We start from the raw sequence: 25981 nt of genomic DNA on the forward strand, positions 1-25981 counted from the left end.
CTTTACAGTAAGAGCCGTTACTCCCCTGTTCCCCATTATGGCTCATTTTAAAGGAAATGGTATAACATTTTAACATATAGCAGACCTACACTCTTCTCATTCCCTGACAGAAGCAGCAAAATACAACAGTTTTTTCTTGATTAGTGTAAGATTGTTTAGAAATTGCATATATCTATTATTACAACATTGGATACTCCAAACAAGCAACTACCTATTTATTTACAGTATCTTTATACAACCCACAGAATTTCTTTTGCTGTTACATAAGTATTTCATTGCTCACTTACATGACCTAAGTTCCTGGTCAGGAATATAAGTTCCAAACTAAACAACATTAAGTCGACATTAATGAAAAGAATTAAGATGCTCTTTAGTTTAATTAAAAAATGCAGCTTATTATGAGGTATGGGAATTTGGTTCAATGGTTTTAAAAGACATTTAAGTTACAATAGTAAAATATCTTAAATATAGATAAGAAAGCATGGAAACAGATTACTACAACAATAGTGCTGGATAAATGTATGAACAAAAATGATCCATGCTCTCCGAAATGTCCTCTTTGACAATTTGTGATTGTGGACAAATGACCATCAATCTCCTTTGAAAATGTATTATTTTTTCCCACAATTAAAATGTGACACAAATTTATTAAATTCATGCAGAAAAGTAGTTCAAGCAAAGAGATCTGAAAGAGTATCTTCCCATGAAATTTGAAAAAAAAAGACAATTATCATTAAAGACATGAGAATAGAAAGTTCCCCAAATCGAATTTAAAAAAAAAAAAAAAAGTTCCTCAAATCAGTCCTTTGGCCCAGCTATTACTACAGGTAGGTACCAAAATAAAAGTCACATTGTAGCAGGAGTCACTTCTTCATAATAACTCAGCAGTATACACTAAGTAGCAGAATCTATTACACTTCACAGTCATTTCTAAAGCCCACATTAAAACCTTTAAATGGTGTTTGTTACACTATGAATTTTGCTATTTTTGAAAACACACTTAAAATGTACTTACAATGCAAATAAAGATAACCTCCTGATTTGCCTAAAGTAATGAGCATAATGCAAAAAGATTATCTCCCAAACAACATAAGGAAGAACATCATTTTATTTGAGTGAAGCAGATACTTATCAAGTCCCTCTTCTATACTAGGAACTTCCCTGAGTCCTAGAGTTCCAAGATGAAGGACCATTCCAATCCTAGAAAAGAGGTCAGTCTAATAACTTGTCAATGAAAATCTGAATTAGTTCTGAAAAATAAAATTAAGGTACTACTCATTTTTAAAATAAAACTCCACATGAATCCAAAAGTGTACAAAAATTGACAAGCTCCTACTCATTGACTACTTTATACAACCCATCTATCATCATAGCTCAGGGCTATGCAAAAGCCACACCTAAATCTAGGTTCACTTTCATCCCAATTATATAGCTCTTCTGAAAAACTATAAAGAACAACACTTTCTGAAGAGCTCATATAAATCATGCATCCCTTATTTGTCATTTTGAGTAAATATGTTGATTAATTAATATAAAATTGATTATCACAGGATAATGCACAGTATCATGCCCATACTGCTGAGGGATATAATCCATTCAAACTCACAGAAGGCTTCTACTTACTTTCTTATGACTTCTAAGCACTGAAGGTGTAACAAATGCCTTATTACACAGCTCACATCTGTATTTCTTGTGTCTTTCATGGACCACCTGGACATGAACATTTAAGGTATCTTTTCTTTTAAAGGTAGCATCACAGTGATGGCACTTGAAAGTCCTCTCACCTTAGAAATGAAAAAGTCAAACAAGAGAAAGATCAGATGCAATAGCAGGGTGATGTTAACTCCCTCTCATGGGTACCAGATATAGTGGCTTTCCTCCAAAACATTAGCTTTATTACTAACAATTTATCATAACCAGAAAAGGTAATTTTTCACATCTTTTGATTCCATATTTGCTAATTCATTCTGTGACCAATGGGAAGTGCTTTAACTTTCTTATGTTCTCAGCCTCTTTAACTGGAAAATGTGGAGACTCAATTAGCTAATTTCCTAAAGGAAACATGAACTTTCTTTAAAAGTATATATTTCTAAGGCAGTGTGTCAGGTCTGAAGTAAGTAGATTCTTGTGGTGATAAAAGGCTTCTGTCAGGCAGAGTAAATGGCCTTTGGGGTGGATCCTAAACTCTCCTCACACCCACCACAACTCTTATGGCCTTTAAGGGACAGGGACAGGCAGACAGGGTCATAAGAAGCAAAATGGGGAGGGAAGCCCCTGAGGGCACACAGAAATGGGTGAGCCCCCCCTTTAGGCCAAGAGGGCTACAACATCCCTTCCTTCCTCAGTACTATCTCAGGAAGTTGGACTAGGGACTCCTTAACATGGTCCTTGGTCTGCTAATTTCTTTTATTCACTGGGGAAGGGTTTAACTTACAGGCTCTCACACAGGTTGGGGGGCTGCCTCTCAGAGACACAGCTGGATTGGGGCCACTATCCTTTTCTACCCCCTACGCCCCTGGGTAACTGTGAATGGTCCTTCATCTTGGAACCCTTGTTCTCATTCTATAGCCTAGGACTGCAGAGAAAGCAACTCTACCAACTATGTTTAGGGGGTGTCTGGTATGGCATTTTTTTTTAAACTTTTATATAATGCTATCCCTACAGGTCTTCTTAAAGTCTAACCTTCAGTCATCTATTTTAAATACATTTTAAGTGATAAATATGTACAATTAGAAGACAGTTTTATCTCTCAGGAAGTTATAAAATGCATATAGTACATGATTATATAAGTAAGACAGATTAGTATTTGAATATATTTTCCTTTTTTTAAAGAACAATGATATTAGCATAGATTCACATGTTATATTCACTAAGACAAATATAACTTTCTACATTGAAATAAGAGACTACCTCACTTTCAACCAAACTCTTCTAGTTTCCCTCCATTATAACTAGCATAGATTTAGAAACATGAAGATCCTATTATTTCTTCATACCAAATTTAAGGAAGGAAGGACAAAAGAAGGAAAAAGGAAAAAAAAAAGAAAAAGACAAATTACCCTTCAAAAACAGAATTATGAATCTTTAACTTAAAATTTTTGAAAGCTCTGTTGAAATCTGATGCTTGGAACAAAGTCACATCCAAACCATGCACAAACTGTGTAGATTCTGAGTGCTATGTTTATATGTTGCCTTTGTGCACTTTTGTTGCTAGTTGCTATTTGCTATAACCTACTTTATATATCTTTTTAGACGTATTTAAATACTTTATTTGTATAATATGTATAATAAGTGAGAGTAAAAGAGAATATCAACAATATATGACTATAAATAATACCAAAACAACTCAGGGACGAAAAGAAATTAAAAAACAAAAACAAGGAGTGCCTGGGCGGCACGGCCGGTTAAATGTCAGACTCTTGGTCTTGGTTCAGGTCATGATCTCAGGGTCCTGGGATCAAGCCCCTGATTAGGGATCTGCACTCAGTGGGGGTTCTGTTTAGGATTCCCTTCCACTCCATCTCCCTCTCCCCCACCCCTTCAAAATAAATAAATCTTTAAAATTAATTAGAAAACAAAAACAAAACAAAAAAGCAATCCTTCAAGATTTCTCCTACCAAAGCATTTCCATTAAACTATCACATGAATCAAAGTATTGATTCCTATACAAAGACCTCATTAAGCTATACCAAGGGAGTCCTTACCTTCTTTCAAATTTTAATTCCAGATTTCTTTGTTTTAAGCTTATCAGAATTTTTTAACTTTGATGAGATTTTATCTGATGTTATCAGATTTCTTTGCCTTAAAAAAATAAACATAGGATTAAAGATAGGATTTTTCCTATCTTAAAACCAAGAAGCTAGCTAGTAACCTGGTTTTTGGTGTTCAGTGTGTTAGAAAATAGCAATATTTTCCAAAATAATTATGACAAGTTATTCTTCATATTTTGAGCCAGAGTGCTGATATAAATTTCTAAAATAGCCTGCATGTTTTGAAGCTAAACACATTTTAATTTTTATATTGTGTAAGGTAACATCTAATATTTTGTCTTATTCTGCCCACTTCTGTTTTTTCCCATCTTTCTAGCTCACTAGCCTTACCTGATATTTAACTTTACCTTCAATAGCCCACTTACTCAATTACAAAGCTGATTTTCCAGTCTTGGTGCAGCTTCATAAAGGCTTTGATTAATGTGCTGATCAACATATTATATACAGAATGGAGAGGTACAGTCTACACTGCTGCTTCATCCTATGTCTCAAGTTTACGAGAACTAATCAGCAGAAAACAAAAGTAGTAGATTCCTTATAATAAAAATTTCTTGCTGTTATTGAAAATAAAATTTCATTTATCCAAAGAAAAACTTCCGGAGCATTAGGCCCAATTTGGCCACAGGAATCTTTATAGTATGAATGAGGCTCATTGTCCCAATCCCTATTCTAAAATCCATTCATCTCATAATGATTGTTTTTCTTAATCAAATGATAGCAAAATGAGATGGAAGTTCCTGCTGTTACATGACAAATTTTATTTCTCAAATGCATATCTGTCTTTAATAAGGAAATAGAAAGTGGTGTTGAAAATTCTCCAGAGCTTTAAGGTAAAATGTAGGATGGCAAGACCCTAACAATATCTCCTTTGTAGGAAAAGATGCATTTTGTCATGATCATTACCACTCAGCACTTTTTGAAACTTTAATATTTTTGTTATTTTGAATTTTAGAACTTCTACTGTACCACAGAAAATTTCTTCCAAGATACTATCTTATCTATACAGTTGTCACAACTGATTAATTGTTTTACATTCCTCAGAAATATTAAAAATTTAATCAGCAGTAGTAACCTTGTTTCCGAAGATATTCTACTGATTAAACATCTTAAAAGCAGTAAATACAAATATTACCAACATTATGCCATTTTTCTTTAATTTTAGATACAGTAATGTAGCAAATGTCCGGTTACTTCAATATCCGAACACAGAACCCATTTTAAAACTCAGCTTAGCAATAGCATGTTCTCTGAAATAAAGTGATGGAAAGTATCCTGCCATGATGTGGGTATAAGGTGTGGTATTATAGCTCCAAGTGTAACTGCCTCACAAATTTGCATGGTGAGTATGTGTACAACTCAAACCAAAAATAAAAGAAATGCTCTTGCCAAAAGAAGTAAGAAGTCAAAGGCAGTGTATAGTATTAGGAAAAGCATCTATCGGAACCTGGATGTTACCTCCAGAGCTAGAACCCTGTGTATGTCACCACGTTTATCTGAGTCTCAATTTTCTCTATTCCCCTCAATTAACAGGTTAAATTAGATGTGCACTCTGATCTTTTCAACTTTAAAAGTCTGTGAGCTAATAAAATCATGCCAGACATCTGCATATATTAAAGGGTCAGAGATGTTTCCTTAATCATTTTATTTAAAAGGGAACAAAAATGTCTATTTCAGAACAAATTTCAAAGATACCTTACTGAACATAAGACAAGATTTTATATACAAACTTTAAACAGTGGAAAGAACTAATATAAAATAAAATGTGTGATAAAATGAGTTATCTTAATATAGGAAAATAAAGCAACAATAAAGGAAGAAAAGGCGAAAGGCAGAATTACCAGCCCTTTTATATGCAAAACCAGATCACATAACTACATATGGGTCCACTTCTATAATGTCTACATTCTCAAAAGTTATAAGAATGAAGTTTGAGATCATTCAGTTTCTCCTCAACTGCTTGTATTGTGACTTACTGTTATGTATGAGCAGGTGTCTCTGCAAAGAAAATGGGGTTCGGAACAAAGCTTTACATTCCTCACATTGGAATGGTCTCTCTTCAGAATGGGTCTGCAGATGAAAGAAACTGTGAGTCAGGAGAGTCTGGAATCCTCTAGTCATGACAACAAATGGAGCCTGTATTCATGATGTGAAAGAGGAAAGGGAAGGTAGACAATATCTTTTTTCTTCTGGTGACATTCTTTCACCATAAAACTGTAAACACAAATATGCCATGTTCACAGGAGAAAAATCACTGTATTTTTAAATTCTTACATTAATTATAAATTTGTAAATAATAAAGGAGGGGAACCTGGGTAGCTAAGTCAATTTAGCGTCTGCCTTTGTTTCAGGGTGTGATCCCAGGGTCCTGGGATTGAGCCCCACATTGGGCTCCCTGCTCAGGGAGGAGCCTGCTTCTCTCCCCCTCTATCTCTCTCCTACCTTCCCCCACCTCCACCCTCGCACATGCTCTCTTGCTCTCGCTCTATTTCAAATAAATAAAGAAAATATTCAAAAAAATAAAGGAAATTGTTTCTATAATCTCAAAATGCTAATCTGAATACACACAGACTTCTCAAGATTTACTTTGCAGAATAAAATGATATATAATTTCTCTGAAGACTGAACTTTCTTGCTAGTACAACATTTTCAACATAATGAAAGGAAACTGGTAAAAAGGAGAGTTTCCATCTTTTCCCCTCAACTCCATTGAATAATTTCCAATAATTTTTAGTCCTAGATATCGTTTTCCCCCTAAATTAAACTAAAACATTTACTCATAATTAAACCAGGTAACATTCATTAAACATTTATTTTGTCTCACTGCTACACTCAACACTACATGAATTGTTTCACTTAATTCCACCAGTAACTTGATGAATAAAATACTATTACTGTCCTCATTTTACAGACGAGAAAACTAAGTAAGGCTCAAAGACTTTCAGCAACTTGCTAGAGATCAAAAAGCACTGATGCAGCAAGCACCTTTAAACACTTAACAGACAAAAACTCACTGATAAGCAATAAACATCAGAAAACCACCTGCTAGATCTAAGGCTTAGAAACAAAAACAAAACAAAAACCCAACAAAACACTATGCTTATTCACTTCACTTGTTTTTTATTACACATCAGTATTAACCTGTTTGGCACAAGTCAGTGTATAAAATCCTATTCTACAATGCATGGCAAGATAACAATGCTCATAAATGCCAAAATACCAAAATTGAACTATATTTTCTAATTATAATTAAAAAATCATATAATTCATGTTTTTATGATACATTTGCTATAAAAATAAATAAATAAAGCTCTTTATTCACAGCATTCAGATTTATTTATTCTTTTTAAAGATTTTTTACTATTTATTCATGAGAGACACAGAAAGAGGCAGAGACATAGGCAGAGGGAGTAGTAGGCACCATGCAGGAGCCCGATGCAGGGCTCAATCCCAGAACTCTGCGATCATGTCCTAAGCTGAAGGCAGAGGCTCAACTGCTGAGCCACCCAGGCGTCCCAAACACCCAGATTCTTTATTGTTCTCCTAGTTAATGCTAATGATATTATGAAAAACTGAACTCTGGACTTCAATTTTCAACCCACATTACAAAAAGTATACTTCTTTCCTTCCGGAATTTTTGTAGTGTGTACTATACTGCAATGGGGCAAGGAGTTCCTATTTAACAATATTAACCAAATTAACTGTTAGAGGCCCTGTAAACCAAATTCTGGGAAGTGACTTAGGCATGTATATTCAACAAACTTTACAGGATTTAAGATATCCTGCTGGATAACATGGTCCTAATGTACCTTTACAAACTCATAACCTACACTCATTTTCTATCAATACACTCAATCATACCTCATACTGGCTTACTCAACCTTGGACTTTTCATATGGTTTTTGAGTCTTCATTTTTTAGACACAGCATGGAATTACCTCTGTCACGTGTCCATATATTGAAATGCCACTTTTCCATGAGCTGTCTCAAAACTGTCTCTTTGATTTCCTGGCTTCTTTATTACAATTTCACCAGTTTCCCTTTACATATGACTTACCATATTTTTCAAGTTCCAAAAAATATTATTAATAACATGACTACTTACTCTAGAAACTTTCCAAAAATACAACAAAAGGGTAAAAAAAGCCCATATTCTGACCAACCAAAGGAAAATACTGTCAACAATTTTGTATATAAAATCTATTAATTACTTTCTACAGCATACAGATTTAAACATTTTCTTAGTTTAATGTACATTATAATATTCAAGATATAAGTATTACCTATTAACGTAATGTTGGTGAAAAAGGAATTATGGCTGTTTTCAGTTATAAAAAATATAGAGAAAGGATATGGGGAACAAATATTTAAAATCTGGGATAAACTACGCTTATTCAAATGCATTTAATCACATGAACAAAGATGACAGCTGGGAGTAAAATAGAACAAAGAAAAAGTTGCTTCCATTACATAAAATATATGGACATTTAGTATGGGAAATTTGGCATTTCAAATTGGTAGGAGAGCAATGCACTGTATAGTAAATGAGGCAACTGTATAGACATTTAGAAAAAATTAAGCTGGATATATTATAATTTCTTTCTTTCGATAAATCCCATTTCAACTCAGCTTTTTTTCAAATGTGAAGCATAAAACCCTAAATATACTAGAAGAAAATATGAGAGAATTTTTAAATACTTTGCAGGGCAGGGAAAGACTTTCTAACAGTTTCCTGGCAGAAACTCATATTTAGATGAGAGAAAGCATTAAACTTAAAACTGCAAGGCAAGATGTTTGGTGACAAAGAAAATATATGCAACATAAAATAAGAATTTTAAACTGTTAATATAAAGAGTCACAGCACATTAATAAGAAAAGATGAACACTCCAGAGAAAAGTGCTTTCCTCCAAGTAAGCACTCTTGAAATTTCACTCATTACTTATCTTGTGCCCAGTCCATGCTATGCACTTCATGCCGCCCCTATGTGCCATGTGCCAGTCCTATTTTACACACTGAGGATATAGCAGTAAAAACAAGACTAAGTCCCTGCTATCATGGAGCTCTTACATTGGTGAGGAGAGAAAGACGTTAACAAATGATAAAATATGAAATGCATGGTATGGAGAGACATAGAGAAGGGAAAGGGATAGCAAAGTTTCAAAGAACAGGGCAGCAATTTTAAACAGTAGTCAAAGAAATTCTAGTTCAGAAGATGACTTGAGAGAAGAATTGATGGAAGTGAGGGAGTAAGGACATATCTCCCTCTGAGTGATCTGGACAGGAAACACCATGGAGGTTAGGGTGGTTGGAGAGAGTGGAAGAGGCATGGAAGTGAGGAGATAAGGTCAAAAGGGAAAAGAATGGGAAGGAGAATATAATGCAGAGCCTGGTTGACCATTGCAGGAATGTTGTCTTTGACTAAGAGAAAAAATGTCAAATGAGTTGTGAGCAGTTGAGTGGTACGATTCACTTGCCATTTAATAGTATGCTAAGGTAGCTGTGCTGAGAACAGGACAGAGGGGGACAAGGGAAAGTAGAGAAACTAGAGAAGCCATAGCAATAAACCAAACAAGAGATAAATAAGGCCGATATCGGAGCAGTAGCCACCAACGTGAGAGAAGTAGTATATTTCTGGATATATGATGATGTAGACAGGCTTGAATTTGAAGCACGAGATACAGAAAAGCCTGCCTTCAAGATTATGATGGGAGCAATGGTAGGATGGATCAGCCACTAACTAATACAAGAAAAGAGCAAGCAAGAAATGTTTGATGGAAGGTAAGGGGTTCAGTTTTGAGTGGGTTCAAATGACTATTAAAAGAGGTCTAGTAGTGGAATATTTCAAGTCTGCATTATAGTGTATAACATTTGGGGATGTCAGATTATATAGCGTTAGTATTTAAAGCTGTGAATACAATGAGAGAATGAATATTAAAGAAAAATACTCTCTGTGGTATATCAGATTGGCAAAGGTGAGGAAAAGGGATATCATTCATTGTTGACAAAAGGGTAAGAATGAGCAACCTCGTATCTTGTAACCAGGAATGTACTTTTTCTGAGTGACAGTGTGGCTCTAGTGACAAAAATGACAAATGCATATACTCTTTGGCTAACCAACTCCCTCTACAGACATATATCTGACAAATTTTTACATAAGCAAAAACTTTTCAAAAAAAAAAAATCTCCTGGGGTCCCTGGGTGGCTCAGTGGTTTAGCGCCTGCCTTCGGCCCAGGAGTCCCGGGATCAAGTCCCACATCAGGCTCCCTGCATGGAGCCTGCTTCTCCCTATGCCTGTGTCTCTGCCTCTCTCTCTCTCTTTGTGTCTCTCATGAATAAATAAATAAAATGTTTTTAAAAAATCTCCTAAATGCCCATCAACAGATATAAACCTGGTTAATTAAATCTGAGTAGCTATTGTATATTTATTTTGATATGGAAAACCCCTATTACATATTTAGAGTGTCAAAAGCACAATGCAAAACATATATAGAATACTATATGCTGCATATATACACTTATAGAAGAGGGTGTAGGAAGATGTCCTACGAAACACGGGAGGTTTTTCATAGTAAAGTGGAGAGTGGTATTTGACAGAGCTTTCATTTTCTTCTTTATACCTTTCTTTGATATTTTAATTTTCTACAAAGAGTAGATGATATTATTACAAAAAGAAAAAAACTTTTGTTTTTAGAGCATCCATATTGGAACAAAGGATTGCATTAGTCTTCCAAAAATATGATATTCCACCCTGGTCAATTCATTCTTTTTCCAAATCTAGGACAATGCAACCTGTGGTTATGATATAGTAGCTTGATGATGAAATAACGTGGGGCAGCATTAACACCTATGTTAATCAAATCAACACCACAATGATCAGATATGGCCTGAAGTCAAGAGCTATTTTAAGTAGTAAGCTGTTAGTGGATAGCCAGATGAATAAATATTTTTGTCAAAAAGATTCCAATACCACCAACTGAGTTGTGATGTCATGACTTGTCAAAGTCTCAGCATAATGTACTTTACAAGTATTGGATAAAATTAAGGTTCTTACAAGGTGCTTATGCTTCAATTTTTAATCTATAAAGGGTGCCAAACTTTTCACTGACTTTTTTTAAGATTTATTTATTTATTCATGAGAGATACAGAGAGAGGGAGAGACACAGGCACAGGGGGGAAGCAGGCTTCCTGCAGGGAGCCCAATGCGGAACTCGATCCCAGGAACCTGGGATCATGCCCTAAGCCGAAGGTAGACGCTCAACCGCTGAGCCACCCAGGCGTTCCTTCACCGATTTATTAATTGTATTATCCTTCAACTTCAACATTCTCCTACTTAAATGCCAAGTCACCGATGACACAGGTATACAGATGAACTCGTCCATGAACTATACATATATCATTTTATGCATTGTATCATATATCTTCTTATGCACCAAGTCTGATTGCTGTTGCAGATGTAGAAAATACGTAAGAAATGTGTTGCACTATTTATAACACCTAATAAAATGTCTCAAGAATGCTTCAGGTTTTCAACATAATTTTTATACAATATTCACCAAATTAGCACATTTACAGCTACACAAGCCAAACACTAATTTCATGAGAACAGAATAAAATTTTCATCAGACCCATTCACAATTAAAAATTATAACCCTATCACCAATATATATTGCTTTGTAGTAACAGTATTACTGGAAATGATATTTCTTCTTTGGGTCATGCATGAAGCAAGAAAACTCTTAAAATTCAGAGGAAATAACTAGAGATAAAAATTTGGAGAAAATATTCCTGAGATACATAGGTCAGAACTACTCTTTTTTTTTAAGAGTCCTGTTATTGAAATCCAAAGTCTGCATATCATAAGCATATTACTATCCCACTGGGTCACATAATAAACCTAAGGCCGCACAAAATTTGTGTCATCTGGCTGTTTACAAGGTCTGTGGATTAAATTTTTACTGTCAGCTTTATAACTGGCTTCCTTAAAGGGCTTCCTCCTCACAAAAATGAGTGGAAACTAGAAAGCTATCAAAGAAATCAGTTCAGCACAGGAAAAGGTAGCTCATTTCACACAGATAAATTAAGATTATAAAATTGAGGTTATGCTGTTACAGAAGTATAGTCTTTCATAGCCAAGCACAACCACTGCTTGAAAGCCACAATTCCATTAGTACAAAGCCCTAACTCAACAGAGCCAACTACTGAAGCCTCAAGTTTATACCCCGATTAAGGCAAAAGAATTTGCTAAAAGAAGGAATAATCATAGACTTGCAGAATTCTTCTTTGGAGGGCAGCAATTTAGACTCCTACTAAGGGAGTCTTCCCTTCTACAACACTGCTAAAACATGCTATCTCATATTTCTAACCAAGGATGCTTCTAATCAATACTGTTTCAAACATATGACACTTCAGGCTAGCCGATTTGACCATTAATTTAAAAGTTCTGCCTCTACAATGGCCACCATTTATTACAGCAAGCCTAGAGTAACACAGAACAAGTTCATTCTATCACAACGAAGCTCTTTGAATATATGGAAACAGCAACCATGTTCTTTCACAAACTGTTGAGGTAACAGACACCTGTAGCTTCCCTCATGAAGATATGGCTTTCAGACACATCACAGGAATTGCAAAGCAGAATTTCCTGAATAAAAGTAGGCATCCTAATTTTTATAACTCATATGGAATAATTCACAGCTATTATACCAGCTTCTCTAGTGGATGACTTGTTTGGTATGCCAGATGGCTAAATAAATTGGTAATTCTGCATTGAATTTTATGCACCATCCAAAAATAAACAAGTGTAGATACCTAAAACACAAACAGACAAATAAACAATAATAAATTGTTGGATTTTATAGATTCTAATCCTATATAAAATTACACTATCTAAAAATTAATACTAGTTGTTGAATTAGAAATTGTCTTCTTAAAATATAAATCCCTAGAAATTAATAAATAGGATAATAATAATAAGATAAAAACTAACATAAGATAATAACAAGATTCAAATATTTGTCTAGACAAGATGGATAGATAGTTGGATGGACAGAGAATAAAATGTGTGTGTGCATGTGTGTATGTGTGTGTGTGTGTGTGTGTGTGTGTGTGTGCTGTGTATGTATATTTAAGCCACCGACCAATCACCTAAGTGTCAAGATCACCAGAGGACATATTCTCAATGAAACCCTCATAAAGACTAATCTAATTTTCAACTGATACAGATGTAAACTAAATCAAAAGATCAGAGTTTAGAGTTAGTTTCTAATTTTAAATATAAAACATCTAAGATGGATATTAGGTTCAAAGCCTATTTTCTACTGAAAATACTGCACTTCAGCATATTTTAATTATAACATACAGTTCTCATTTGTGCACTTTTAGTTTTCATTGATTCAGGTTTGTGGCATTTGTTGGTATAATACAAATTGTTTGTTCATTTGTTTTATTTTCAGATCCCACATATAAGTGAAATCATATGGTATTTGTCTTTCTCTGTCTGACTTATTTCACTCAGAATAATGCCCTCCAGGACTTGTCACAAATGGCAAGATCTCATTCTCTTTTATGGCTGAGTAATATTCTATTGTGTATATACTACATCTTCTTTATTCATTTATCTATCGACACTTCCATGGATACTTGGATTGCTTCCAAATATTGGCTAGTGTAAATCACAGGGAACATATGTCTTTTTGAATTGATGTTTTTGTACTCTTTGGGTAAATACTCAGTAGTGAAATTACTGGATCATATGGTATTTTTTCAGTTTTAATTTTTTGAGAAACCTCCATAGTGTTTTCCATAGTGATTGCACCACTTTACATTCCCACTAACAGTGCATAGGGCTCCCTTTTCTCCACATCCTCACCAACACTTCTTATTTATCTTTCTGATGCTAGCCATTCTGAAAGGTATGAAGTGGTATTTCATTGTGGTTTTGACTTGTAAAAGTTGTTGTATGAGAAGAGTATTTTTCAAAAATATATAATTTCCCACTTAATTTAACTTAGCTTCCAAATTTATATTACCAACTCACTAAAATTGTTGATATCATTAAAAAATTCATTGCCCTATGTGTTGAGAGTTGATACAGGTATACTTCTTGCCTTCATAAAAAATTTCCTCTATATACTATAATCTATAAGTCACAGAGTTTTATGTTTTATCTTCTCTTGCTGTAACAAGCCATCATCACATCTTTTGGCTATTGCTAATCTAAGTTTTGTTGTTGCTTTTGTTTTTAATTCCTCCTTCACTTAATCTTCTAATAGGTCCTGTGGGCTAGGAAATGAGTCAATTGAACTTGGTAAAATTTCAGGTAGGGTAAAAGTGGAAGTGATAAAGAAAGGATCTCCACGTTATGGCTAAATAATATATTTTAATACATGAAAAACATGAAATTTAGCAGTAGTGGAGAATTAATTTATAATTATGGAGGAAGATGAGTTATGTTATTGTTTCCTGTTCTTTCTACCAAAAGGGGGAAAGAATAAAACATTTCTGATCCATTTCCTTTCCCTCTGCCCCTCCCCCAGCACATGTTTGTGCTCTGTCTCTAAAATAAATACATAAATCCTAAAAAAATAAATAATAAAAATAAATCAGGACCTCATTCCATACCTAAAAAAATTCTTCAAGGATTAAAATGCAATTTAAAAAGAAAATAATACAACTTTTAAAGATGAATGCTTCCATAGTATTGGAATAAGAAAGTTTTCTAAATAAGACACAAAACTCAAAAGCTGCATATACTCAGAAGCCATACAACTCATAATCCATGTCATACTTCAAAACATAAAAATGTAAATCCTTTATTCAAAAGATACAAGTTGATAAATGGGGACAAATATTAAAAACAAAAATAGCAAAGGATTAACATTCATAATACATATAGTGCTCCTAGAAACCAATGAGAAAACAGTCAAATAATCCAATAGAAAAGTGGATAAAGAGTACCTACAAGCATTTTTCAAAAGTAACGTAAATGGAACATAAATTTGTAAAAAGAACACAATTTCACTAACAATTGCTTAAATGCAATATCACTTTTCAATTCTCAGACTGAAGAAAAAAAAGACTAACAAAATCAAATGTTGATGGTACAGATAAAGGGGGACTTTAGTCCCTGCTAAATGAAAGCAGAGCTTTTTCAGAAGGCAGTCAGGCAGGAGATATCCAAACTTAAAGAAAACCTACTATTTTATTAAAGAAAACTAGTTTTCATTTAATAGCTAATAATAACAATTACATAAATTTCATAAGTAAGATCTATTTGCACTAATACTCGACATGGTTATCAAGTTTTATGTAAAAGGATGTTTACTGAATTACTCCTCAAAATAGTAATAGTCATACAAAAATGAGTAGCTTTACATGAACCCACCTGAAAAACCCCCCAAGTCATAATGTTAAGGCAAAGAAGTGGTTCCAGAATGACATCTATGTCCTAAAACCATCTACATTTAAATATACTTATCTCTCAGAAGAAAAGCTAAACTCTTGTGCTTTTCTCCATATTCTATCCAGAAGAATGTCCTTTTATACAAAACATCAGAGTGACATGTGGAAGTTACTGAAGATCTGACTGGGGCAATGAAGGAGATGGCTAGTATGCATGGCACTTGAAAAATGCACATCTAATCTAACACTTTGGAATCTCTTTCCAATAGTCACTATTCCCAGTTTCTAGCCTCATCTTTCCAATTCTGCCACCCAAACACAAACAATTCCAACCTTCTCGTTTCTAATTTTCCACATTCTGACCCATTATAAACAGTGAGAAAGTATGTCAACGGCATTATGCTGAGAATAAAAATTATATTTTACTCAGTGTACAAAATATCCAATTATTAGGATCATCAGTGTTTGAATATAGTCTTAGATGTGGTCATAATTAATAATGTGTACAAATAGTGTGTATAGTTAGTTAATATATTTAAGAAAGTCGCAAAAACTATCCACTGGGGAGGGGACTGGAATTATGGAGGACTAGGGAAGGTGGGTGCTGTCAGGATTTACAATCTAAATTGTATAACTGAAGACCCATGCATTCCTATGTGATTTTAAGATGTATTTTCTTAATAAATTCTTAAGATATCTACTACCCCAAAAAAAAAAAAAAAGCAAAAAAAAATCAACTTAAAAAAAGTCACCTTTCTCTCCTTGATTATTTCTAGCATTGTGGTTTTAAGAGTGTTATGGATGTATATTTGACCAGGCAGGTCAAGTGAAAGGAGTTCAAAACCCTGGACTGGGTTGGGCTGGGCTGGTAGAAAGCAGAGCAGAGAGCAAAGCAGATATCCACTGAAGAGTGAACTCAGGAGGTAAGCATTAGTCTGAAGCTTTAAGGCAGAGAGACAAGACTTAGAGGCCAGAGGTTTTAGAAGGCAAAGGCCCACAGGAGCAGGGGCGAAGAAGTTCTGAAGGGCATTGATCAATGATATGGTTCTGGCAAACACTAGGACGTACAGTCTTCAGTTGATGACTCCTAAGTTAATATTTGGGGGTGGGGAGAATGGAGGGAGTAGAATCAAGCTAGGAGGGAGGTTTCTCTATTGAAGTCCAAGAATAAAGGGGGATCACTGATTTGGCAGTAAGTGAACACCAAGTCAAGTATTTATTTCAGAATTGTAACAGTTCAAATTAAAGGTTTAAAGAGTAGTACTTAGGTATCTCAAACTGGGTAAACTCAATTAGTGTACAATGAATACAATCAAGATTTCCCAGTGTATCACTAGACCACCAAGATCCTCATAAAATCAAAAGAGAGGAAGAGTGTACAGAAAAACACTGCAAATGTGACAAAATGTACTGCAAGTATACATATTTTTAAAATCACTTTTCATGTTTTGATAACTACTTAACTAAGAACATTAAATCTTAGTTATTTGTGATAATCTTTTCATGGATTTTATTTATTCAGAAAACATGTGCCACATTCAAAGCACAATGTGGTCAATAAGTGCTATGAATTTTAAGTATAGCGTCTATCTTCAAAGCTTATAGTTTAATACGGAAAATAGAGTGCTTATATAGACAGTGCTATCTCATCATGCACTTTAGAAAAAATAGTTTAAATAGGATAAGCAATTGCCATCAGCTAAATAAGCTTCAAACAAATATCCATCTCTTGTTTCCCTCTGTCAGGTTCAATTCCTGCATGCCACTCTTAGTGTGAGCACCTCATCATTGTGAATGTGCTTCTAGGACACAAAAATAGATAATTTTGTACAACAAAGCACCTTAAATGAATGAGTCCCTATTTCATGTACAGCATGCCTAAAGAAGAGAAATCTGGTACAAAGTTAAAGGAAAAAGTAACCATGAAAGAATTATTCTTTCAGTCTACAACATGGCACCTTCTTTGGAAGATTTTTAAAGTTTTTTACTATATAAAATTTATACTATATATTATATGGTTTTAGAATCTAATCCACAATTCCTTAGGGAGAGAGTTATCCTTTGCTTTAAAGGAGGTTTAATAACATTTTACATGGGCAAAATCTGATCTGCAATGTGTGTCAAACAGACTATGACCAAAAAGTAGTTTCTATATTGAAACTCAACACACATACAACAGAAACACATGTATTATTTTATTAGATTGCCCTCACCTTTATATTTTCTATTGTATTTGTAATAGCTATTCATGACAAATTGATTTCAAGACAAAAAGTGGTCTCGGCCCAGAGTTTGGAAATCACTGGATGAGATATTAGTATAGGAGGCCCAATGGAATTATTATAGGAAAAGGTATGAGCAGAGTTCCTTATAGGCCTCTAAAATTCATCTCTGAAGGAATATGTAAATGGTCAGAAAGAAGTCTTTTATTTGAATAGACATACCTCTGTCCCCAGAAGCTTGTTTATGACTTCATCAGGACAAAACTTCTTCATATTCATCTCCATCATCAAGCCTATAGTGCCAGCTTCATGATCCAGGATGACTGAATCCATCTAGATATCCTGCCTATAGCAGGAGGAGGGAAGCACTATAAACCTTATCTCAAGTTTGCTTTGCAATAAATTTGATAAGGAACAAAATGGAAGGTGAAGACTAACTGACTAGTTTCTGGCACCTGTAGTTCTGAAGTGTCTGTCCAGTTGTGATTCACAGATCTAGTTAGATCTAGATAAACAGAAACTATTTTAGCTAGGTCCAAAAATTTAAACTAGTAATCAGGTCAAATATTTGTCAGAAAGGATTAGGGAGAGGAAATTTTGACCTATTCAGCCTACATAATTGGCAAAATGATGAAACAAGTAATTAAGTTTTAGAAACAAAATCACCCTTTCTAAATATGATATTGCCATAATCAGATTGAAAGATAATATAGGCTTTTCAGGCAAATCCAAAGGCTCAGAGCAGAACTGACCTTAAAATGAATAAAGTTAAGTATATTAAAAATACAAAAGTTACATAACCATAGAAATCAAAACAGTAATTAATTCATTTAAAATAACAACCTTTGGTATTGCTATATATATGATGGGAATCAGTTGAACTCAAATGCTTTTGGGTTTTGTTTTGTTTTTTTTCTGATTTCCTTGCTTATCCTTATTTTTCAATTTCCCAACCGGCCATCAATGAATAATGATGGAAGAAAAAGTTTATTTGCTTTTTTTCACATTAACTCTTGGAGAATATTTCAGACTCTTTCACTTAACCATACCAAATACATTCTAGGATCATAATAGTGAGAAGCACATTTGTCTATAGCAGACAGATTAAATGTGCTTTCCACTTTGGAAATTATAGGCATCATTATCTCTATCCTTCCCAAGACATCATTATTACTTTCATATGATTTATGGCTGAATGTATGAGAGATGGTGCAAAGATCCTGTGCCAAATTCCCATATGGCATATAACATAAGCCAAACTGAAAAACTCGTAAATGTGGGTAGATCAGTTTCATCAAAGAATGGAGCAAGAGAGTTCCAGAGACTGAGCAGGAAACTAGCCAGATAATTTTTTACAGTCATGCAATTCCAAAGCAGCAGTAATGAATGTGGTCCTGCCCCCGATCATTTAATGCTTGAGTTAAACCTAAGGGCAGTCAGCAAGAAATTAGGCAGAGACGATTTGGGACACTATCAATCAACCCTTTTTATTCTCTGGTAAATCTAACTTTTTTTTTTCTTTTAGGCTAATGCTGAAATAATGTCATAACTTTTTAAATGATTTAAAAGAGAAAGAATGATGCTTTGAAGTCTCAATAAATATTGAAATAACTATAATTACAATGAAATAATATGAGAATAATAAGTAACAAGTTATTGTAAAACATATTATACACAGGTTACCTAAGAGCATGCTAAAATATATTAACCCAAATCAATAAGTAAGCAGTGCCACAGCCGGCCAGGCAAGTGCTCCAATGCCGTAAGCCTCCACTGCATTCCTACCACAGCCAGTAAGCACACGAAGCCCACAAATGGAATACCTCTTGAATGTCTGGGGCAGGGGTGTAATCTCAAGATCAGGGGGATTACACTTCTGAGCCCATGAATTATAGCAATACAGGCCTACATCAAGAAGCAAGAAAAATCCCAAATAAGCAAACTAATCTTCCACCTAAAGGACCCAGAAAAAGAACAATCAAAGCCAATGGAAGTAAGAAAATTATTGAGATTGGAGAAGAAATAAATAAATAGAGAGTAAACAAACAAATAGAACAGAGCAATGAAACCAGGAGCTGGTTCTTTGAAAAAATTAACAAAATTGAAAAAAAAATAACAAAATTGATGAACTTTTGTTCAGACTCATAAACAAAATAAAAGAGAGAGGAAAAGCAAATAAAATCAGAGGCGAAAGTATGAAAACAAAATAGTGATTATAAAGCTGCTCACTGAAGTCAGAAGGATGGATGAACACTACAATAACAAGATAGAAAATATAAGAAAGTACCAAAGAGAAGTCAGAACTGAAGAATATAATAGCTGAACTGAAAAACATACTAGAAGAGCTCAATAGCAGACTGGATGAAGCAGAGGAACAGATCAGCAAGCTAGAAGACAAAAGTAACAGAACTCACCATGACAGAGCAGAGCAAAGAAAAAGGAATTTAAAAAAGTGAAGACAGTTTAATTATTGGGGCCTTAGAAGGAGAAGAAACAGAAAGTGACACAAAACTTTTTGAAGAAATAATGACTAGTAATTTTGCTTATCTGGCAAAGGAAACAATCATGTAGGTTTACGAAGCCCAGTGAGATATCCAAAACAACACACATTCTAATTAAAATGTCAATAGTTATAGAGAGAACCTTAAAAACAGAAAAATAATACGTTATATACAAAGGAAACCCCATAAAGCTATCAGCAGAAACTTTGTAGACCAGAAGACAGTGGCATTAAGTATTCAAAGTTTGAAAGGAAAAAACTTCCAATCAAAAATACTCTACCTGGCAAGGTTATCATTCAGAATAGAGGAAGAGAGAAAGCGTTTTATAGGTAAGCAAAAGCAAAGGAGTTCATCACCACTAAACTTGACCCAAAAGAAATGTTAAAGGGACTTCTTTAAGCTGAAAAGGACATTAATTAAGACCAAGAAAACATATAAAAGTAAAAATCTCACTGAAAAAAGTAAATATATAGTAAAAATAGATTAATCATTTATAAAGCTAGTATGAAGGTCAAAAGACAAAAGTAATAAAATTAACTACATAATTACTTAAGGGATACATAAAAATGTGAAATGTGACATCAAGAACATAAAACGTAAGGGAGGGGAGTAAAATGTAGAGTTCTGGGATATGTCCAAATTTAATTAGCTATTAACTTAATAGTTTATCATATACATAGGATGATATATGCGAACTTCGCAGTAATCACAAAGAAAATATCATAGCAAATATACAAAGAGAGGAGGAGAAAGGAACCTAAACATAACACTAAAGAAAGTTATCAAACCAGAAGGTAAGAAAGAGAAGTAACAGAAGAAATCTGTGAAAACAGCCAGAAAACAAGTACAAAATGACTATAAGTTCATACCTATCAATAATTACTTTACATGGAAATGGACTAAATTCTATAATTATAGGATATACAGTGGCTGAATGGATAAAACAGACAAGACTCAGGTGTATGTTGTCTATAAGAAACTCACTTCAGAAATATGGACACAGGCATACTAAAATGAAGTGACAGAAAATACATGTATCCCATGCAAATGGAAAATGAAAAGAAAGCTGGTATAGCTATACTGGTATCAAACAAAATAGACTTCAAAGACCACAAAGACCACAAAGACTATAATAAAAGACAAAAAGGCATTACATAAGGACAAGGGAATCAATCCTTTAAGAAGGTATAAAATTTATAAATAGGAGCCCAAAACAGAAGCACCAAAATATACAAACAAATATTAATAGACCTTTTAAAGGGAAAACTTCATTGCAATACTAGATCAGTAGAATATTTTAACACCCCACTTACACCAACGAATAAATCATCCAGACAGAAAGTCTACAAGGAAATACGGGTTTCCACAACACATTACATATAGAAGTACTTAATAGATGCAGAACATTTCATCCAAAAGCAGATAAATAGACATTCTTCTCAGGTGCACACAGAATATTCTCCAGTATAGATCACATGTTAAGCCACAAAGCAAATCTCAAAAAACTCAGAAAGATTGAAATAATATCAAACATAACAACCATTAGAAAAAGAAAAAAAAGGAAGAACAAATGAAACCTAAAGTTAGTAGGAGAAAGGAAATAATAAAGATCAGAGTGGAAATCAGTGAAATAAGAGACCAAGGAAGTTCTTATAAACAAAATCAGAAGGAGAAGTTAAAACAGATACCACAGAAATATAAATCATCATACAACTACAAAAAAGTACATGCCAAAAAATTACATGCCAAGAAATTAGATAATCTAGAAGAAATAGATAAATTCCCCAAAATAATATTTCAATCATGAATCATGAATAAAAACATCTGAATAGGTCAATTACAGTAAGAAGATTGAATCAGTAATCCAAACTTCCCAACAAACAAAAGTCCAGGACAAGAAGGTATCAATGGTGAATTCTACCAAACATTTCAGTAAGATTTAATACCTATCATTCTCAAACTCTTCCAAAAAATTGAAGAGGAGGGAATGCTTCCAAATCCATCTACACAGACAATATTTCCTTGACACCCAAACTAGACAAGGACACAATTAAAAAAAAAAAAAAAAAAGGAAGAGGCAGAGGAGGAGGCAGAGGGGGAGGAGGAGGAGGACAGAAAAAAAATTAGAAGCCAATATACAGAAAAAATAGATGCAGAAATCCTCAAGAAAATATTAGCAAACTGAATTCAACAATACATAAAGAAGATCATGTACATGATCAAGTGGATTTATTCCAGAGATTCAGGATGGTCACCCAATCAATCAATATTATAACCACATTAACAAAATGAAAGATAAAAATCATATGCTCAGGATGCCTGGGTGGCTCAGTGGTTGAGCATCTGCCTTTGGCTCAAGGTGTGATTGCGGGATCCGGATTGAGTCCTGCATTGGGCTCCCTCCAGGAAGCCTGCTTCTCCCTCTGCCTGTCTCTCTGCCTCTCTCTCTCTCTCTCTATGTCTATCATGAATAAATAAATTTTTAAAAAAATCTTTAAAATCACTTAAAAAATCATACACTCATCTCAAAGAGATGAAGAAAAAGCATTTGACAAAACCCAACATCCACTTATGATAAAAATTCTCAACAAAGTGGATATAGAGGGAATGTAGCTCAACATAATAATGCCCATATATAACAAGTCCACAGCTAATATCAAACTCAATGATGAAAAGCTGAAAGTTTTCCTTTAAAATCAAGAACAAGACAAGGATGTTTACTCTCTCTGCTTTTATTCAACATAATACTGGAAGTCTTAGCCAAAGCAATTTAGTAAGAAAGAGAACTAAACGGCTTCCAGATTGAAAGGAAGAAGTAAATCTGTCACTCTTTGCAGATGACGTGATGCTATATACAGAAAACTCTAAAGACTTCTCTAATAAAGCTGTGAACAAAAATGAATTCAATAACGTTTCACAATGCAAAATTAACACACAAAAATCCATTGCATTTCCACACACTAATAAGAAACTACCAGAAAGAGAAATCAAGAACACAATCTCATTTACAATTCCATCAAAAAGAATGAAATACCTAGAAGTAAATTTAACCAAAGAGATGAAAGACTTGTACTCTGAAAACTGTAACACATTGATGAAAAAAGCTGAGGACACAAATAAATAGAAAGATATGCCATGCTCATGGATTGGAAGAATTAATATTGTTAAAATGTCCATACTACCCACGGTAATTTACATAGGTTCAATGCAATCCCTACCAAAATTCCAATGGCATTTTTCACAGAAGTAGAAACAATAATTCTAAAATTTGTAGGGCACTATAGAAGACCTCAAATAGCCAAAGCAATCTGGATAAAGAAGAGCAAAGTCAGAGGTTATCACATTCCCAAATTTCAAACTATTCTACAAAGCTATGTAATCATAACAGTATGTTTTTTTTGTTTTTTATAACAGTATGATATTAACAAAAAAATAGACACAGAGATCAATGGAACATTGACAAAAACAGCCCAAAAATAAACCCATGCAGTTAATCTATAAGAGACGAGGCAAGAATATAGAATGGGGAAAGAATAGTCTCTTCAATGAATAATGTGGGAAAACTGGACAGTCATATGCAAAGGATGGAATTGGGCCACTATCTTACCCAGTACTCAAAAATTATTTTAAAATGGATTAAAGACTTGAATGTAAGACCTGAAACCATAAAACTCCTAAAAGAAAACATAAGCAGTAAGCTCCTTGACATAGGTTTTAGCAATGTTTTTTGGATCTGACTCCAAAGATAAGGAGTCAGAAATAAGCAAAGCAAAATAAACAGAGGACTACATCAAACTAAGACATATCTGCACAGCAAAGGAAACCATCAACAAAATGAACAGACAACCTATTGAATGGGAGAAGATCTTTGCAAACCGTATGTCTGATAAAAAGTTAATATCCAAAATATGTAATGAACATATACAATTCAATAACAAAAAAATCTCATTAAAAATGGGCAAAGGATCTGAACAGATTAGACATTTTTCCAAAGATGACATACAGATGGCCAAGAGGAAAAGATGTTCAACATCAGTAATCATCACGGAAATGCAAATCAAAGCCACAATGAAATATCACCTCACATCTAACAGAATGGCTATCATCAGAATGACAAGAAACAAGTGTTGGCAAGGATGTAGAAAAAAAAACACCATCATACACTGTTGGTGGGAATGTAAACTGGTACAACCACTATGGAAAACAGTACTAAATTTCTTTAAAAAAATTAAAAGCTACCATATGATCCAGCAATTCTACATATGGATATCTATCCAAAGTAAACAAAACACTAATTTAAAAATATATATATACACCCTTACATTCATTGCATGATTATTTACAATAGCCAAGATAATGGAAACAACTTAAGTGACCATGGATAGATGAATGTATAAAGAACATGCAAAATACACTATGTATATAATAGAATATTACTTAGGCACAGAAAATAAAATAAAACTAATACATTCTGAAACAAGAACCAGAGTAAAGATAAAGCATAGGAAATGCAAATAGGAATTAATAAAGAAAACTAAAGAGATTATAACTTGGAGTCCTATCAGAAAATAGCAAGGGATAGAGCACCTGGCTGACTCAATTGGTAGAGCCTACAACTCTTAATCCCATGGCTATGATTTCAATCCCCACAGTGAACATCGAGTTTAGTTACAAATAAAATAAAATAAAATAAAATAAAAAGTTTAAAGAAAAGAGGAAGTTAGGTCATGATGACTGAAGGCAAATGTCAAGTTGTCTTATGACTAATGCAGAGAAAATGATAAAAATCTAGAAAAGTAAGCTGAGGCCATAGGAAGAGAACTCTGATGACAGGGTAACATGCATATACTATAATTTATATAACCATTGCAAATCTACTCATAATATTAGAGTACAAGAGTGACAGAGATGCACTGTGGGACAATATATCTGGGAGGATGGGTAAGTGGGAAGTAATAAGTAATAAGAATCTAATTAAATGGGGATTAAAGTAATGAAGATGAGCAATAATCAAGATGATAAGATGGTGGTAAAGGAAAGAATGACTGTGAGGGTGATGGGGCAATGTAGAGGGTAGAATCTTTAAGAACTGGCTTCTAGGTGTGCCTGTATGGCTTAGTCAGTTGGGATTCCAACTCTTGATTTTGGCTCAGGTCATAATCTCAGGGTTGTGAGATCAAGCCCCAAGTTGGGCTCCACACTAGGAATGGAGCCTGCTTAAGATTCTCTCTTCCTCTGCCCCTTCCCTGCTCACTCTCTCTCACTCTCTCAAAATAAAAATGTAAATAATTTTTAAAAAGAACTGGCTACTAATCTTAGAAAGGGACTAAGACTAAAAAAACAGATAGGGATAGGTATATGCTTCCGTCATCCACAGAAAGAGGAAACTCCAAAACAGAGGTTACCTTAGGCATAAAGAATGAAAGGTCATCCTGGGACATGCTGAATTCATTAAGTCAGAAAGATATCCAGTTAAGTACCAAATAGAGAAAACATAAATGTGAGTTTGAAACCTGGGTTAAAGAAATAAATCATTTGGGATTTGTTGGTATACAGTTGATGACAGAAGTCATGTATGTAGCTGACACAGAGAACACAGAAGAAGTCCACAGCCAACGCATCCAGCATAACCTCCTCGGGATGGAGAGATGAAAGTGTTCAGAGAAATTGGCGAAACACCTAGCAAATTATACACCAAAGATAAAGAGAATTTCAGGAAAGGTACCATGAACAAGAGTGTCAAATTTTATAGAAAAAAGGAAAAGAAGAAAAGACTTTGCAGTTAATACAATACTGGGAAATACTGGATGACTCTTTGCTTATAAGAGCAGTTTCAACAGGGGCACCTGGGTGGCTTCAGCTCAGGACATGATCCCAGAGTCCGAAGATCAAGCCCCACATTGGGCTTCCTGCTCAGCGAGGAGTCTGCTTCTCCCTCTATCCCTCACTGCCGCACCCCCCGCCATGCCTACTTTCTCTCTCTCTCTGAAGTAAATCAATAAAATCTTAAAAAAAAAAAAAAAAAAAAAAGAACAGTTTCAACAAGAGTACGGAAGACAGAAACAAGGCCAGACAGGGTTGTGGCCTGA

At 34.2% G+C, this 25981-nt stretch overlaps 1 protein-coding gene across 3 annotated transcripts in view; it reads right to left on the reverse strand.

Annotated features, from left to right (window-relative positions):
- PRDM5 (PR/SET domain 5) overlaps window positions 1–25981 on the reverse strand; it is a 202698-nt gene that overhangs the window by 67141 nt on the left and 109576 nt on the right. For all 3 annotated transcript variants that reach the window (XM_041758533.1, XM_041758534.1, XM_041758535.1), the window contains 2 exons: window positions 5744–5837; window positions 1624–1784 (listed from right to left, as the gene is read on the reverse strand). In XM_041758533.1, coding sequence (XP_041614467.1) covers window positions 1624–1784; window positions 5744–5837 — 255 coding nt within the window. The remainder of the gene's footprint in view (window positions 1–1623; window positions 1785–5743; window positions 5838–25981) is intronic.

Source organism: Vulpes lagopus, chromosome 6 (genome assembly GCF_018345385.1).
Source record: "Vulpes lagopus strain Blue_001 chromosome 6, ASM1834538v1, whole genome shotgun sequence".
NCBI classification, from domain to species: Eukaryota; Metazoa; Chordata; class Mammalia; order Carnivora; family Canidae; genus Vulpes; species Vulpes lagopus.